The sequence below is a fragment of the Mycteria americana genome, chromosome 3 (genome assembly GCF_035582795.1).
Source record: "Mycteria americana isolate JAX WOST 10 ecotype Jacksonville Zoo and Gardens chromosome 3, USCA_MyAme_1.0, whole genome shotgun sequence".
Taxonomy (NCBI): Eukaryota; Metazoa; Chordata; class Aves; order Ciconiiformes; family Ciconiidae; genus Mycteria; species Mycteria americana.
This window is the reverse complement of record NC_134367.1, coordinates 100,331,514-100,348,495: the sequence shown is the minus strand read 5'-3', so window position 1 is coordinate 100,348,495 and position 16,982 is coordinate 100,331,514. Positions and strand designations below refer to the sequence as shown.

Below are 16,982 nucleotides of genomic sequence, written 5' to 3'. Positions count from 1 at the left end.
ACATCCTGTCTGAAGACTCGTGACAAGCTGCTTTCAAACAAACATTTCACATGCATAAGAGAATTTTAGCGCCCCCATACAAGACAAAATGGCCATGTAATTTTTTGGGGGGAGGCTTGAAAAGCCACAGCGAAGCCCGGAAAAAACAATTGTAAAAAAACTGGTGCAATACATCAGCTAATAAGCCCAAGAGCAAGGATATAAAGGATTATTGCATCCTTGTTTTTCTAGACCTAACATGATATAGGACACCTCTTCAGTGACAAGAAGGGACAACTTTTCTATAACCACATAAAGTTAGTTACAAAAAAACAATTCAGATTTCATTTTTACCCCACATGAAATGAAAAACACTATGAAGGGGAAAGAAGAATCATTAAAGATGTGGGGTTTCCACCTTCAATAAAGATGTGGTGACTTTGCACCTTCAATAAATCTAACATTTGTTTTGTTAGGAATTAGAAAATACTTAAACCCCAGAACAGTAAGCAAAATAGTTTAAGTTCACTGACTTGAAAAAACATTCTTTTATGCTATGCAGCCCTAAAATAAATACTTGAAAGGAACTAAGAATATGCCACTATATCTTGGTTTTCATTTTCCTTCAGATAGAAGTGCTAGAATAAACATTCTTACTAGTTTACGTTGCTGTGTTTTTATGAGGTTAATAACTGAACTGTCAATCAAGGCCTGTATAAATACAGTAGTTAAATACCTTCTGCTTTAGAGGCACTTTTATTTACAAGAGAGCTAGCCAAGATTTCCAAAGGACTGCATGGTCTGGTTTCCTTTGATCTCTTTTAAGTACAAGTTTCTTTATACCTCTTGTTTTGCTATTTATTATACCCTTTGTGTAATCAGGCACGGAAAGAGCACCTGTGTAGGACAAATACTTCAGGAAAAGTGTGACTTAGAGGAATAATTATGCAACACACAGTTCACTAAAATAACTTGTGAAGTCCTTTTCCAAGAGCACTTTTGTTGCTATACTAGCAACAGAAGTAAATGTACAATGGACTCAGAATAAAAACAGGGGAACATCACTTCAAACTGTGTATATTCATGAGTGTGTACATGTGTATGTATGTACATATGTACGTATACATACACATATAAATAAAATTAAGAGATATGTATGTATCTCTAGAAAGTCTCCAAGAACTCTGTTCAACCACTGCCTATATAACTATTATCTTTAATCTCTTGCCACAAATATAACATCGTGAATTTTACCTCCGAACAACCCGCTTTCTCTCTGTCTGGGAGTATTCTGTGAAGAGTAACTGCTTTTTACTTAGTATGGTGAAGTTAATGAATAAGGGATGTGTACATTATGTATAGTACAAAATAGATTTATATCAATTCATATTAATGAAAACTTTTATCACTACAGCAGAAACTAAATTATCTACTTGTGGTTAGGTTTACAGTAATTTTTGTTTCATTTAATGCATTTTACTCGCTTGGTAGAAACAAACATTAACATTATGCCCTAATTTATTTAAAACAAATGAATGGACTGAAGTTACCTCAGGCCATTTTTAGGATGTTTCACTTTGAGTAAACATTCATTCAGGTCACTTTACCGTGTTCATCTTCCTATTTTCTGGCTCTGACTTAAGACAGCACGTTATGAAGATCCTCCCTGTTCAGGAGAGCACAGATACACGTTTGCACACTAGTGTTTTAAGTGTGTATTTAGGCCCCAAAGACTTGACTGGGATTTATGTGGGTTAATGTTTTTCTGACTCTGTATATACAAGATAAAATCTTGAAGTAAAAATGGTTCTGTAGATTTTAGGCATTTCAGATACACCCATTGTGTTCCTAAAATCAGCAGAAATCATATAGACACACAGCATTCTCAACCTCAAGGAGAACAGTCCATATTTTCTGCTACAGGGGATCTTAGATAGTTTTAGATTAGACTTGTAAAACAAACAGAATAATTGAAGTAGTAACACAGAGGGAAACAGATTTCTTTAGGGGCATGTTTTAAATGTGTGTCTGTTTCTGCACAAAACTTTCAAAAATTTTACCTTCAATTTACAAGTTAATAGCACCTTATCATCATTATTCAGCACTTATAAATAGGAAGCCTGTTCAAAATTATGTTTAAACAAGCATATTGTTATTGAACTATTAATCAGTAAAGGCCGTAACGGTTATCTGAGTCAGCCTGAACTTTTGCATGTTTTCTTGAGACAGTTCTGAGATTAAGTCTTCTAAATCTGTCAAAGTCAATCAAAAAAAAGAGCCAGAGCATTAAAAACAAAAAAGTTGAGCAAAATAAATGTGGCCTATTTCTGGCAGACAGAAGAGGGAAGGATTTCTTTTTAAGAAAAACAACCCCTTCACAAGACAATGTACTGCACCAAATCCTTAATAACTACTTTGCAAGCATTCACTGGAACAACTCAGGTGGCATGGAGGGAACAGGCTGCAAAGTGTGGCATAGAAGGAGCTAGAGGAAAAAGACCAGAGGCATTTAAATAGCTCAGTCATCTCGTGAAACCTCACTGTCGCTGACCCAGTATTTCAACTGAAAAGCTGCAACAGAACAAGGTTGCCAGAGAAAATCCACTAGGGAATCCCTAACGAGATCCAAGATAAAGCAATCCCAACCCTTCCCTCCGCAGCATGCGGTCCAAGAGGTACAGAGCTCAGAGGCCAGTTTTGTGAATCAAGCCGTACTTGCGTTTCCCTGCTGGAGCCAGCACAAGAGGCTCAGCACTTTGCTGCCTCACCACTGCCCTTCCTGCGGACCCATCTCTGCGGTCAGCATCCTCTCACGCGTAGCTGTACCTCAACTGGCACACAGGACTTCTGCCAGTGGTGTGTCTCCAAGTCAGCACTAAGCATTTACAGGCTAGAGTCAATCTGAGTATCACCTCTAGTAAAACTCTCCTAAGGGCTATCCAATTTTACAACACTGATGTGCCATTACAGCTTGACCACATTAGTGCCACCAAAATTCCTCTAGGCTTATCCCAAAACAGTACTGGCCACTTCTCTGTGGGCAACACAGACCTATCTCAGAAGTCCTATCAGAGCCCAGTATAATGTACTGCAAAAGTCTAATAAAGTTGCTGTAAAGACTGACAAAACATCATTGATGTAAGGCAGATTTTTCAGCTGTTAAGTTAGAAATATTGGAAGTGTTAGCCTGCCAGATGTGGAACATTAGCTACAACTCTAGAGTGGCTTAGTGAAAAGGAAGATAATACCACATTCATTTAATTGAGGGATAATATTATGAAAAGAGAGGTTTGCATTAGAACACTCAATTTACGGTGTTTTCCTCTAACCCTTCACAGTGTAAAATGCAATTATTTATGGTCTTAAAAGTATTCATACAAAACCCTAACATTAAAGAAAAAGTACATGTCAATTTAAGAGAAAAAAAAAATCAATTTAGTGTTTTTAAAAGTTAACTTGGTTTTACTCAGTGACCTTCAGGTGTGCAAGCAACCACTTACTGAGAAGTGCTGAACACTCAACTTGCAATAAAAACAAAGAAAGCAGAGGGCAGTCGTGCATGTTGACTGCCTCACAGCCAATAGTGCATCTTTAAAACCTGTTCATATCTACATAGTTTTCATCTTATTATAATTAGAAAGGTAAGTTTCTTCTTTCCAAGTGCTTGAAGTTATTGATAGCCAACATTTACTGACAGCTATCAATGAAAATAAAGACTCAAAGAAGTGCTATATAGATAGCAATTAAAGTTGTTCCTTTCTTTTCAAATATATCTAAACCAACAGTGAGAAAATGGCAGCATTCATACTCAATTTCCTAACAGCATGAATATTTACTCCACAGAAAATGCGTCTAAAGTTGGCAGCTAAGTATTTTTCTGCATATGGATTTTCCCTTCACTGGAGTCTAAATACAGAAGAGCTTCCCCCTTCTCAAAATGCAAATATATACATATATACATCAGTTACTTCATGTAAAAATTACCAGGTTACACTGTACTATTTCAGCCTTGCTTAAAAAACTGCTTTTTAATCAAAGAGTTGAAGCTTTTCCTTTCTGGAACCTCCTCCACCAAGGTGAGAAGCTAAGGGAATTCTCCCCAGCCCCCATCCTTTCTTTTAACCCCAGCCTCTACCTGAGGCCATTGGTTATTCTTTCTGAGGACTTTGCAACATTTATATTCCAACTCAAAAAACTACATTTTCAGATAAGCCAAGACGATCCTTTTTTATTACTCTAAAGACTAAAGCTTGTCTTAAGTCAAATGGCAAATTGCCTCAAAGGCAATTTCTGATCATGCTCATCCTTTAAAAAAAAAAAAAAAAAAAAGAGAGATATAAGGCAGAAAAAACAGGTATTTGATGAGTAGAATCTTGTCTAGTAACAAGCAATAGCAGCTTTAATTAGCATTGGACTACAGACCAAAAAGGTTTCTGATATATATGTGTGTGCGTGTGCATAGCACTGGCCTACAGACCACTGGTCTGTACTCCAGTATTAGATACAGGCATATATATAATGCATATATAGACAATATATAAACACATATGTGTGTGTGTGTGTGTGTGTAAGAATTTAGGTGAAAGTATCACTATTACTACTGTACCTCATTTGGGCAGAAGAGAATTCCTCTATGGTGAGAAATTTAATTACATCTCAAAATTAATTTCAGTTAACTTTATATGTAAGTTATTTTGACTTTCATGTACAGATCTGCATTAACTATCACAACACATATTCCATTTTATTTTTAGAATCTCCTCATCTCAAGACATCCTAATTTTTCATGTGAAGAATACCGGAGCCTACAATGAACTAGAGCAAACATTTACTTTAGATCATTTGCAATCTGTAGCAACACTAACGGGGGGGGGAGGGGGGGGAAGAAACCAACCAAAAAACAACTGAAAAAAACCAGAATTATTAAGCATACACTACACCCCAGCTTCTTGAAAAGTGCATGGAGTCAGCAAGTCTACATTGTAAATTGACTGCACAAGAAAACTGGAAACGGCTATTTAATGAAAACATGAGAGGCAAAACTCATCGGCCTACGGAACTCACTACCAAAGTCCTACCTCAATCAATCTGCATTAAACCGAGTGTAGTACTCAGGTCTTCAATATGCCCCTTGGAGGGGTGCCTCCAGAGCAGCCAGCAGGAGGACGTGCCTGCGGGCCAGGGCCATGACAGCCCCTCTCCAGAGCCACTGCTCGGGCAGCAGGCAGGCCCCAGCGCGGCCCCGGCACCTGCAGCACGGGGGCAAGCGCTGAATGGCAGCGGGGCTGGGGAACAGGTCGCAGCTGGTAGCATGGTAGCTAGGCAAATGAGGACGCAGACCTAGCATCCTCCAAGTATGAAGTGACTGGCTAAACTAACATAAATACCTGTGCTGTGATGGGCTTGGAGAAGGGGTGGTTATTTTCTCTGAAGCACACTGTGATGTATCTATGCAGAGCACACCTTCTATAACCAAATATAAACAGGCTAATTGCAAAGACCAACCTTAAGCTGCAAATTTGCTAATTGCAAAGACCAACCTTAAGCTAATTGCTAATTCCAACCCTTCCTCACTCCTTTGTATTTATGTGGCTAGAGTTTCATTCCAAGTCTTGCAGACTTGAAATTATCATAACATTTAAAAAATCATACTCCCAAATCAAGTATACAAAAACTAAACTAAACCCCCCTACAGGTAAGTGTTAAACAGGACCATTTTTAAAATATCAATTATCTGGAATTCAAAGTATCATTTAGCCAAATACACACACACACACATATATACACACACACACTTACAGCAGCATTAGAAGTTTTGATACAGTCCTTCTCAGAAAGAGAGAACACAGAGAAAATGTCTTTGTTTCTAACTTTCTTTTCACTAGAAAGAGAAAGCTCAACCTGTATAGTTGCATGGACCACTGTAAACAGTCTTCACACAACTTCTCTCTCTTCTACTTGCGAGAGCTGCACACAGTTGTTATTTTTCAAGGATTAATTTTCCAATTCATTATTTCCTTGCCCATGCTAAAATTAAAAAGACACATCAATATTTAATGAAAACAGGATATGATTGCATCTCCTGTAGAGCATGATGTAGAGCCCCTTCAAGTTTCCAGTGAACCCATAAGAGTGAAGTTTGGCATCAGCCCAGAGTTCTGCTCAAGAAATCCCTCTCCTCCACTGCCCCAGCTCTCCAGTCCCCAGTTGTACCACTACATCTGTTGATGCAAACACGTTGCAGTTGACCCACAGCAGAGCCCCACCGACAACTGAACCAGCACAACCGAGCAGCAGGAGCCATGATGTGTAGCTGGTAAATTCTTCAACCCCTGTCTCCTCAAACTGCAGACCAAGTTTTCAGAGAACAGACCTTCTCTAGCATAATCTAGTATTGCCTTGTCCTCAGGTTGAGACAGACAGTTCTGGCTGACCTTCCTAATGCCCTTTCAATGATCACAAAGCCCAGCTCAACATGCTTTCTTGCCCCTGCTTTCCAGTAGGGATGGCCACTGCAGATGTGACTTCAAGTGTCTCTCAGCAGAGTTAGGCATCCCCTCACTCTCTTTGTCACAGAGTAAGGTGGCCCTTTCACACAGTTGTTCTACTGCAAACGCTCAAAATGACACAGGAATGTTTGGAGGGAAAAAGCAAAACAAAACAAAACACAAAAACCCCAGAAATCAAAACAAAAGCCCAAACCCATCATTCTTTTACATATGCCTGGAAAAAAAAACCCAAATTAAATCAGGTTACTGATCAGACAGAGGTTGTAGTTCATTCAGTCATTCAATCCAGTGCTTCACAACTGATCAAGACCATCAAATAATGCACCACCACTGTATTGTCACTACACAAACACCCCAGCTGCATGGCAATTATAATGTATAAAATTAACATAAATAGGGAATGGAACATAATGTCAGCAGACTAATAGCAGCAAAAGACATGATTGGCCTATAATTTTTGTATAAAGGATGCTATATGTGAATTTTTAGTGGAGATAAGAGGAAAAGAGGGAAACGTAACAAAGTAAGTTAAAGAAACATGGCAGTGGAGTTAAGTTGCCAATACTGTTCCAACAAAGCTTTCTTCTGGAAGTCTACACAAACTCTCCACCAATTGTATCAGTTTCATAGGAACTCTTCTTGACAAAACAACCAGAAAGTCCATCCTTTTTTAGACAGATGCCCAAAACAGCCCAGCAATAAGGTAACTCCCCACTGGCACAGAAGAGACAGATTTAAACCCCTAACCTAAAATCAGGCAAACTGCAAACCTATGCACGGTCCTAATGGCGGCATCAGAGAGTTGGTCTCTGTCTCTGTCCACAGCCAGACTGTCCCTTAATCCAAACAGAACATCCTGCAGGCAACAGAACAAGCAGCTCAAACCCAGATGCCTTTCACACAAGCTCCTATAGATGCAAGTTGCTAAAACGCTAGTGCTTTTGAAGTAAACTGCCAGATTTAAGAGTGGGGGGAAAAAAAATTACTTTAATATATGAATTCTGTTCCAGCAAAACACTAAACAAAACACGTTTAGAGCTCCAGAAGAGAAGTGCCCAAGTGCAGCTGCACCCCAGGGATGTGGCTGCAGGGACCTGTGCAGCAATGGTGACACCTCGTGGTGCCAAACCACTGAAACACAGACCTCTTCCCAAACACAGCCTACCTTAAACCCACCGGCAGGGTTCAGAGGAAGAAGCTTTACAAATAAAATAGCCAAGCAACCTCTACATCACTCTCCTCCTAAACCAGTATCTCCTGTAGAGACAGGAGTCAAAGTTGAAATCAAATCTCTGTCTCTGTTTTCATACCTCCTGTCTCTCACCAACCTGTCTTTAGAAGTGTTTTCCCATTCCCTGTTTCGTGGCATTGATGACTTCAGGTGGGAAACAGCAGAACTGACTACGTACAATGTTTAATGAAAAATTGTAAAATGGATAGAGGAAGAAAAAGAAGCCAGCCCAGCTTTAACATCTTTTGGTCAAAATGGTTACAAAGAAATTGCTGTAAACAAAAAGCTTCAGAGAAGCAAGTTGACAGTGCCAGTTACATAAAAATTAACATTGTTTTTAATGAATTCAATTCAAATATATAAAAGTTTACTTTCCTTTATTCTGATATCTCCCAACCCCAACAGATGCTCAAATGCATTACTTTCTGCAGCTTCACAAACAGAAATCTCCAATTATGTATCTCATCACACTGCATGTATTTAAGAAGTCAGTCTGCCTTCCCACCGCAGAGGTTAGTGTGAAGTTTTTCCCTAGGATACAAGCTTTAAAAAGCTGAGGTACAGCTCTCTTTCAGTAAGTGCTCAATATTGAAATTAAAAAAACCCCAACTTTAAATGTTGTTACAAAAACAAAGTGAGAAGGCAAGAAATGAGAAACACATTTTATTGCTCTGCCTGGGTTTCAGGGGTTATGGGATTGAATTCCAGGTTTGGGCGAGAAGTGATTCGGGTTTCTGACAAAGCAGGGACAATTTCATACAGTAGGGGAAATGACATTTCAAATAATTTGGGGGGGAGAGTTATTTTTTAAGGGAAATCTCCCTCCAATCTCCCACCTCTATTTTTTCCTTACATTCATACATCCATAGTAACTAATTTTTCAAGTGAAACCTGAAATTATTTCAAACAGCTAAAACAGCACCTATCTATCACCTAAAAGATGAAAGACTACTATCATCCCAAGACATTTAGCTTCTCGTAATGTGCATGAAAATTATATTAGCTACATAGATCAACACTGAAGAACCACTGTATAATGAGTTAAAAAAAAAAAAAAAGTGGAATTTTTGAAGGTAAATTGTAACAATTGCCTTATTTCAGAAATTGCATACCTTGTCCATGATTTGAAAATCTATTAGGAATTTCTGAAATGGTTACCATAATATCCATAGTGTGACCACTCTATGGCCCCGCAGACTCACCCAGGAGTATTTTTTAATGAGTTCATTCTGCATCTGGGGTTATTTTCACATCCCTGCTACAGCAGGAACCTCAACTACAGAGCACAGGGCATAGGCATGCTTCACTTGCTGCAGAAGCGAAAGGAAGGGGCTGAAGGCCAAAGAAAACATGGGGGTGCTTGTGCACTAACTGGAGGGCGCAGAGAAATAGGAATCCTCAGGACTGGGGAGTTTTAAGAGTAAGAAGATAATTGGTTTTACACAAGAAAGTGAAATACTAGAGGAGCTGGAGCAGGACTACAGAGTTCAAGGGTAGAATCCCTTGGAAGAGAAGCAGCTTTGCAAGCTGCAATTTTTGAAGCTTGGAAGAAAGAGGCATGAAAGAGTGACAGGGTGTTCTAGAGTAGGAAGACTAAAGGGAAAAAATACCGTATTAGTAGGGGTGAGATTACCTCCAGGCCTGCGCTAGAGCTAAGGGAACACACATGTGACCACTGCCACTCTTCTTCACCCTCCTCTCTTTGCTATCGAGAGCAATAGGGCTAGTTTGTGACCACAGGAGAGACTGGAGATTTGGAAGAGCTGCTGGTACCAAAACCTCTCAGCAGCATTTTCTTTCTGTGAAACTGCACATGAGTACAAATTAATTCTCAGTGCTTAACAGCAGATATTTTTGGCCCTACCGCTTATTTCTTGGCAGCGCAGTTTCAGCAAAGCTAGATGTTTTTGTAACATTGTGACTCAAATATATCCATAAAGCAAGCAATATTTTCAAATTGTTGTTGGCGAAGGTCATGTTTTGCAAACTTACAATTGGTACCGAGTGAAGCTTACCTATTTTTTTTTGAATTTTCATCTTTCCCTCTTTTAACCCCAAAAATTCTTGTAATCAGAGCACTAAAAAGAAGTGTAGATGAATTTCTTACCTAAAGGAAAAAGAAAAGAACATGGACTATGTTTTAAAAATCCCTTTGAAATGTACTAATATTTTTTTAAATACAGCCACTAATGTACAGTCAAAAAGACGAACAGCTGAGTGAAAGACAGAGCATGCCCACTGTTCAGAGGTCAGCACATGGAATCAATTAATTCATAGCATCTTTCCTTTTAATCAAAATGGCACTAATAGAAAGTTCAGATTTTTTTGGAGATGTCCATCTTTAATATAAGGGATACATCCAGATTTCTAGTGGTTCAAAGCATTCACAGAATCACAGAATCGTATAGGTTGGAAAGGACCTTTAAGATCATCGAGTCCAACCATAAACCTTAACACTACCAAGACCACCACTACACCATGTCCCTAAGCACCTCATCCAAACGTCCTTTAAATACCTCCAGGGATGGCGACTCAACCACTTCCCTGGGCAGCCTGTTCCAATGCTTGATAACCTTTTCAGTGAAGTAAAATTTCCTAATATCCAGTCTAAACCTCCCCTGGCGCAACTTGAGGCCATTTCCTCTTGTCCTGTCACTCGTTACCTGGGAGAAGAGACCGACCCCCACCTCTCTACAACCTCCTCTCAGGTAGTTGTAGAGAGCAATAAGGTCTCCCCTCAGCCTCCTTTTCTCCAGGCTAAACAACCCCAGTTCCCTCAGCCGCTCCTCATCAGACTTGTGCTCCAGACCCTTCACCAGCCTCGCTGCCCTTCTCTGGACACGCTCCAGCACCTCCATGTCTCTCTTGCAGTGGGGGGCCCAAAACTGAACACAGTGTTCGAGGTGCGGCCTAAGGATTCACCCTTATCCATGGCAGATCATGAAATGTTCTGCCTTAACATGCCATATGGAATACTATCTTCTATTGAAAAGCAAAGTAACGGTGAGAATGAACGTAAACGCACTCTTTACTAGCAAGGTGCACTGACTCAAAATTTAAGAGCCAGATACATTTTTATCTAAAAGGTAATCTTTGTCCCTACTTTTTGTCAACATCAGCACTTCACATTACAGGAAAATTAAACAAAACCAAAAAACGTGACCAAAACTATGACTTTGTTGCAGGTCTACATTATTCTTTATTGTACCTTAAAACTTTACACCATGTAACATTCCAGAAATCGTGGTACTGCCATTTAGAAAGATGACAAAAGCTTCACTGAACAGCACCACTCTATATCCTGTTACATTAAAGAAGGAAAACTAACAATTAACTTACTGCCCAGACAGGTGACATAAAACCTAGAATTGCTGCTTGTATTCCATCTGCAACATAAGGCATGATGTTTTCACCTAAGCGTGTATCCCTAAACAGGGCCCGAAGGGTATTTAAAGCATGAACCTGTGGGGGTAGAAGAAAGATATAAAAATATATAAAAATATAGATAAAAATATATATTCATTGGAAAAATATCTTCAATTTAATATATGTTAATTGCAGCAATGAACATGTGAAACAAAAAAAATCCATATGCACCTTTACACCACTATTTCCCTATTAAATACAAGAATACTGCTATTAAACAATATATTAAAACGGTGCAGCAAACACTGTTAAAAACAATTACATTTTAAAAATATATTCCTCTAACAAGTAGAGCCCAGGCACTGCAAGTGAAGGCCAGCATTCTTTTTTCCTTAGCTTATCATGGCTGTAAAAATAACTTTCAAAGTTTAGAATCATCTTTTCCAACATTCTTGACATGCTGTAGATACTGTGAGAAAAAATAAACTACAACTCACAGGAGGACAATATTAAGCTAAAACTGACAGCCAGGCTTGCTTCACCATATGGAGCATTTTCTGATATTTCTCTACACTCTGCAGGGGAAGGTGGTAATCTGTGTAGCTTCACAGACTGTGACAAGGCTACATAAATTTATACCAGCAGAAGATCTGGCAGAGCCATTAGAACATATTTCTATGTATTGTCAACAAATTATGGCTTGCACTTACAAACAGAAAGATTAAGTATTTGATAACAACATTTTGAAGATAAAGATCTTGACTTTAAAATAAAATTTTTATGCATTACAAATGTATATATTTAAGTTTTAGAAGTTACTAAGCATGCGTAAAATCACTTTTCATATGGTATTTTACTACATACAATATGATTTATGCAACTCGTTTATTTATTCTAACTGTAAACAAATGCTTGCTCATTAGTTTCCTTGTAAAAAGGAAATTACTCATCTGTTTGTTTAGAAATATACTACAGGCAGTAAACTGATCATATAAATTCAAAATGAATATGACTATATTTGCTGTACTAGAAAAAAAACCTATCAAATTACACCCAATCCATTTTTTGGTATCTTAAGCACTTTCAAATTCCAGTGACTTCATAACCTTTGCACATGCAAACACGTTTTAAAATCTAGCTATAGATAATGAAAACAAATTATCCTTATTAAAAAACACAAATTTCCTTAACTGTTTGAAGTAACGCAAACACCTTTATGACATTTGCCTTCTGTATTTTACCTGTGGAATTACAGTTGATGATTCATTCAAAGGTGCGGCCAAAGATATCAATTCTTTCATTGTCATTTTCAGCAAATCTGTTTTGCTCTTTGGTTCTGAAGCTAACAAAGCCTACAGAAAGTTTAAAAAAAAAAAAAAAGAGAGAAAGAAAACAAAATCAGGTATTTCTAGCCATTTTTCTTTACTATAAGTTCTGCTCCACATTCCTATATTTACCATATCATAGCCTAGCTTCTGACCATACACAAGGACTAAGGAAAGATGTGCGAAAAGTAAGTTTCAGTTTTACCTCCTATTTTTGTTCAAAGCCTCTTAGCATTCAATGTTTCAATACGAAATCTTTACTCAGGCATTATCCATCCATCTGCCTAAGAAAGTTTGCTTGTATAAAACAGATAATAATTTACGTTATCATATACACACAAAAAAATCATAGTATTTATTACAGCGAAAGTATCTGCCATATTTACTTACATTTCCTAGTATGGACTTCTTTTTTTTTTAGTTTAATAACATACATACTTAAGATTACATGGGCTGGCCAAAGAATAAATCCTGGTTTGCAAAGCAGGATAAAACAAGCAGCATATTCTTAAAAGGAGAGAAGAGATGCATCCATCTCCAAATAGTAGTTCAATGGGTAGGACATTCAGCTGAGATGAAAATACTCTAATTTAGTCCTCTCAAATTCAGGAGTGGAGTTAAAACAATCTTTCTCTGTCTGGTAGCTCCTGTTGAATTTGTCCAACTTAGTACAAAGGGATAATCATAAATCACTTATTTCTAATAAAAATGATTATCCATTTGTGTTTTGGGGCCCAGAGTCTGTTCAGCATCAGTTCAAACAAAGTATTTAATAGTAATTTACATCACATAAGAACAACCAAATGGGTCAACTGCAAGACAAATGAAGTATAAAGGTTAGGCAGAAACCCAGAAGTAGTCACTGTCAGTTTTATCAGTACCTTTAACAATGGGAGAAAAGAAAAGGGGAAAAAAAGGTATTTGTGAAGTATAAAATAGAGGAGAATGAACTGAAGACTAAAATTTCATACCCTAAAAATGTTAAAGCTGTACATAGTATTTTCCCACAATTTCCTCACCCACTAATTGGAGCTGCACCTTTGTACTATTAGGTAATAATATTTCTATTTTAAATAGGTCATTTAAAATGCTCATAACCTTAAAAATTACATATTATCATTAAAACAGATGTGTTTTAGTAAAACAATAATAAATGTCACAGGAAGCAGATGGCAAAGAGACCACACTGAGCCTCAATTTTATGCATTAATAAAATAACCTTATTATAGTACTGTTCGGATATGCATTACAACTTGTATTTTTATTATCTAAATGCAACATGCTATTTAAGGCTTAATTCATTTTACTGAGTGCTACAGGCACATTCAGAACTACTGCCAAAGAACACCATCACCTCTCTTTACAATGAAATTACAATTCAAAAATAGGTTATTTCAGACTAAAGAGAAGGTTTGGAATGAACATTGGGATTAATTGACTAGACTAACTTTGTACTCTTCCAGAGCTGTCAAAATAGAAGCATCTGACCTGTTTATCTACACAGCTATGGCACAGTGCAAGCTTTGCCATATGGACTCAGTAATGTAGGCCAACTGCAGACTACACACGTTTTCTGCAATGGGATACCGTTGGGTCCACCTAGTCCTTACATTAGACAGTGTAACTTTTTACATGAAAAATTGATTCAAGTATGTTTGTTTTTTCACATTCTCAGGATTAACACTAGCTAATGCCCACTGGATTCAAACTCTGCGGTGTGAATGGGGAAACCAGAAGACATGAAATCACCAAATTCATTTTGCAGACAACTTACAGATATAAAAGGGAAAGGTCTTGAACTGCTGAAACTGAAAAGGAAAAATGTCTCTAAAACCAATGCCCTACTTCTGATCTCTGCTGCCTAGCACACATGCATCTAGTGAAGCCAGGAGCAGGCTGTGACTGACATAAGAGAGGTCAGACAGAAGCAGGCTGCCTCAACTTTCTCAGGGCAAACTCGGAGTGGAAAACAAGCAAGATGAATTATTCTGGCAGGGAGAGCTTGCTCCCAGCAGTCCCTCAGATTCTTGGAACATGCTTGAGACTATACTTCAGTGAGTGGAGAAAGTTACAAATCACGTAGTTAATCTTGGACTCCTGTCTTAGAAAAGTGGTTGAAAATTAAAATGATGGAGGTTAATTCAGGGGAAAGCAATCATGGCCACTTTAAGGAGCAAAGGAATGGAAACAGGTTAAGTGTAATCTGCAGGACCAACTCTGCAGTGACTGACCCCACAAGGATGCAGATGAGCTGCTGCATACTACTGCGAGGCACTCAGTAGGAGGTGGTACTTTGAGCAGAGACAGAACACTGCCAGCCAGCAGATCAGCCGTCAGTTCTGAACTTGGCAGAAGCCAGAGGCTGGGATGTGTGGAGCTGATGGTAACATGGGGAGCAAAGACTGCAGGAGCATGGCCCCACACTTACAGATAAAACTCTTCAGTAACTTACTCATTCATTGCACTCGAGACTGTCAGTCAACACGAGTTATTGTGACTCTATTACTTGATTCTGCTTTATTACTGTTGAGCAGACCTCCCAAGTTCTTTGTGGTATTTTCTAGGCCACCATTTTACAATTCTGTGACAGTCTGTTCATATTTTACCACCCTCCCATTCACATGGAAGAAGCACAGAGTTACTTAGTTAACAGAGCCTTACTTAATCTGTGAATTAATTTATGAATTTGCCAGGATTATTACAGTGGCCACACAGAGCCTAAACTCAGTCTTTTGAAATGCTGTTTGAATTTACCCCAAGCCAAAAATCTCAAGAGTCAATAGAACGGCAGTGCTAAACAGTGCCAAACATGGTTTAATTACATGTGGCTTCTTGGTCGCACAAAGGCAATCAAAGTCTGTATAAAAAAAAGTAACTGTTTGACCAAAAGGGGTTGAAGTAAGAAAAATAAATACATATGTAAGTGTATTCACCAGAAAGGACATTAAAAAAAAAAGTTAAGTCAGAGGTAATAACATTAGTTGGTACCTGTACATAGAATGGAATTCCCGCACTACGTCTGGTTACACATAGTGTAGACGAAGGATCACAAGATTTGATTTCTTCTAACACACAGCTTAGCCACTGCTCTGGCATCTTGCGCAGACTCTCACTGTTACATCTACATGAAAGAAATACATAAGAAACATTAAACAAATATGTAAGAAACTAGGACAGAGTCAAAGAAAGCATTTAGTGACCTTAAGAAATATTTCTTACTATATGTGAACACATCCAAGCATATACCCAGATTTTTTTTAAGAAATAAGACAGAAATTAAAAAAGGAATTGTACATTTTTCCAATGTTGGTACAAATTATATTAACCCTACTTATTAAGAGCCACTAGGAAAAGATATTTCACTGAACAGAAAACAGGATTCTGAGCTTCAGGACTGCAACTGTTCTCTTCTGCCAAGAACTATTATCCTGTTCTGGAGAAGAAAACAGAGACATATGCACATAAGTCACTGTGTAGGAAGTGACACTTCAGAAATTCGTATCTGTTGCCACACAGTAGCTGATGCGTGACCCTCCATTAACTAACATATACAATTATGTTTATAACCATACAAAACAAAACTGAAGCCCCTCACAGTAAGTACATATTATGTAAATACCCCTGCAAACCCTGGAGCAGCAGAAGGAATGAAAAACAAGACATACTGCTCTTTTTAAAATACTATGTCAGTCAAACTTTTGGTAAAGCACCTAAATTGCTCTATCATCAAATACTCCTCCTCTGCAGTTACAAAACTCAGCATTGCCTGAAAGCAAAGGACTTCCAAGGACAAGGAGAACTCAAGCCTACTTCCATTGCTGGTGCTGATCAGTTCAATGAAATGTACTATATTCAGTGTGCAAGACCCACTCATTAATCTTATGTCAATGTTCCGAAAGGATCATTTATTGTTACAAAAATTTCTATTAACAGGACATTGTTATTAAAACCTGTCACACTGGTTTGACACGCGATTCAGAGTAGAAGAAAGAATTAATCACTGTGGGCAATACAACTGCAATTATCTCAACCATGCAGGACCTGCCTTGCCTAAAAATATAAACTATAATTAAATTCATGATTAAGTAGTGAGACCTTACAGTAAGGCTACAACCAAGTTTTCTACCTAGGTGACTGAAGCAAAGAATTTAAAAGAGAAGTTAAAAGGCAGCAGGTACTGATGTGAAAACCAAAATCTCATGGAAGGTCTACATCTACTCCCTCCTTTACCCTCCTCTTATTAAAGCAAGAATTTAGGTAGGCTAACAACCTGATACTGAACAACAAATGAGGCTTTAATCTGTGGTGAAACCCTCCTTTCCTTCTTTTACAAAATAAACAGAAAATTAATAATGCAGAAAACAGAGGTCACGGGAAATGCCAGACAGGTCAGCAGAAGACACAGATGACTTCTTACTCTTCAGTAATTCCCTTAGGATTTCCACCACAGGTTTCCTACACTGCTGCCAGCCCTTCTCCCCATTTTTCAAGGGCAGCACCTCTTCAAAACAGCTGCCACCATGTGAACCATCAGTCCAGAATGCAAGAGAAACATGGCTTCACAAGGGGTCA

At 38.2% G+C, this 16,982-nt stretch overlaps 1 protein-coding gene across 6 annotated transcripts in view; it reads right to left on the bottom strand.

The window, feature by feature from the left end:
* Nucleotides 1-16,982, bottom strand: part of THADA (THADA armadillo repeat containing) — a 168,671-nt gene that overhangs the window by 119,720 nt on the left and 31,969 nt on the right. For all 6 annotated transcript variants that reach the window (XR_012774823.1, XM_075496299.1, XM_075496302.1 and 3 more), the window contains exons 23-26: nt 15,399-15,531; nt 12,327-12,437; nt 11,059-11,181; nt 9,735-9,826 (exon numbers count right to left, since the gene is read on the bottom strand). Coding sequence is in view for 5 of the 6 variants with exons in the window: in XM_075496299.1 (XP_075352414.1) it covers nt 9,735-9,826; nt 11,059-11,181; nt 12,327-12,437; nt 15,399-15,531 (459 nt within the window). In the remaining variant the exon portion in view is untranslated. The remainder of the gene's footprint in view (nt 1-9,734; nt 9,827-11,058; nt 11,182-12,326; nt 12,438-15,398; nt 15,532-16,982) is intronic.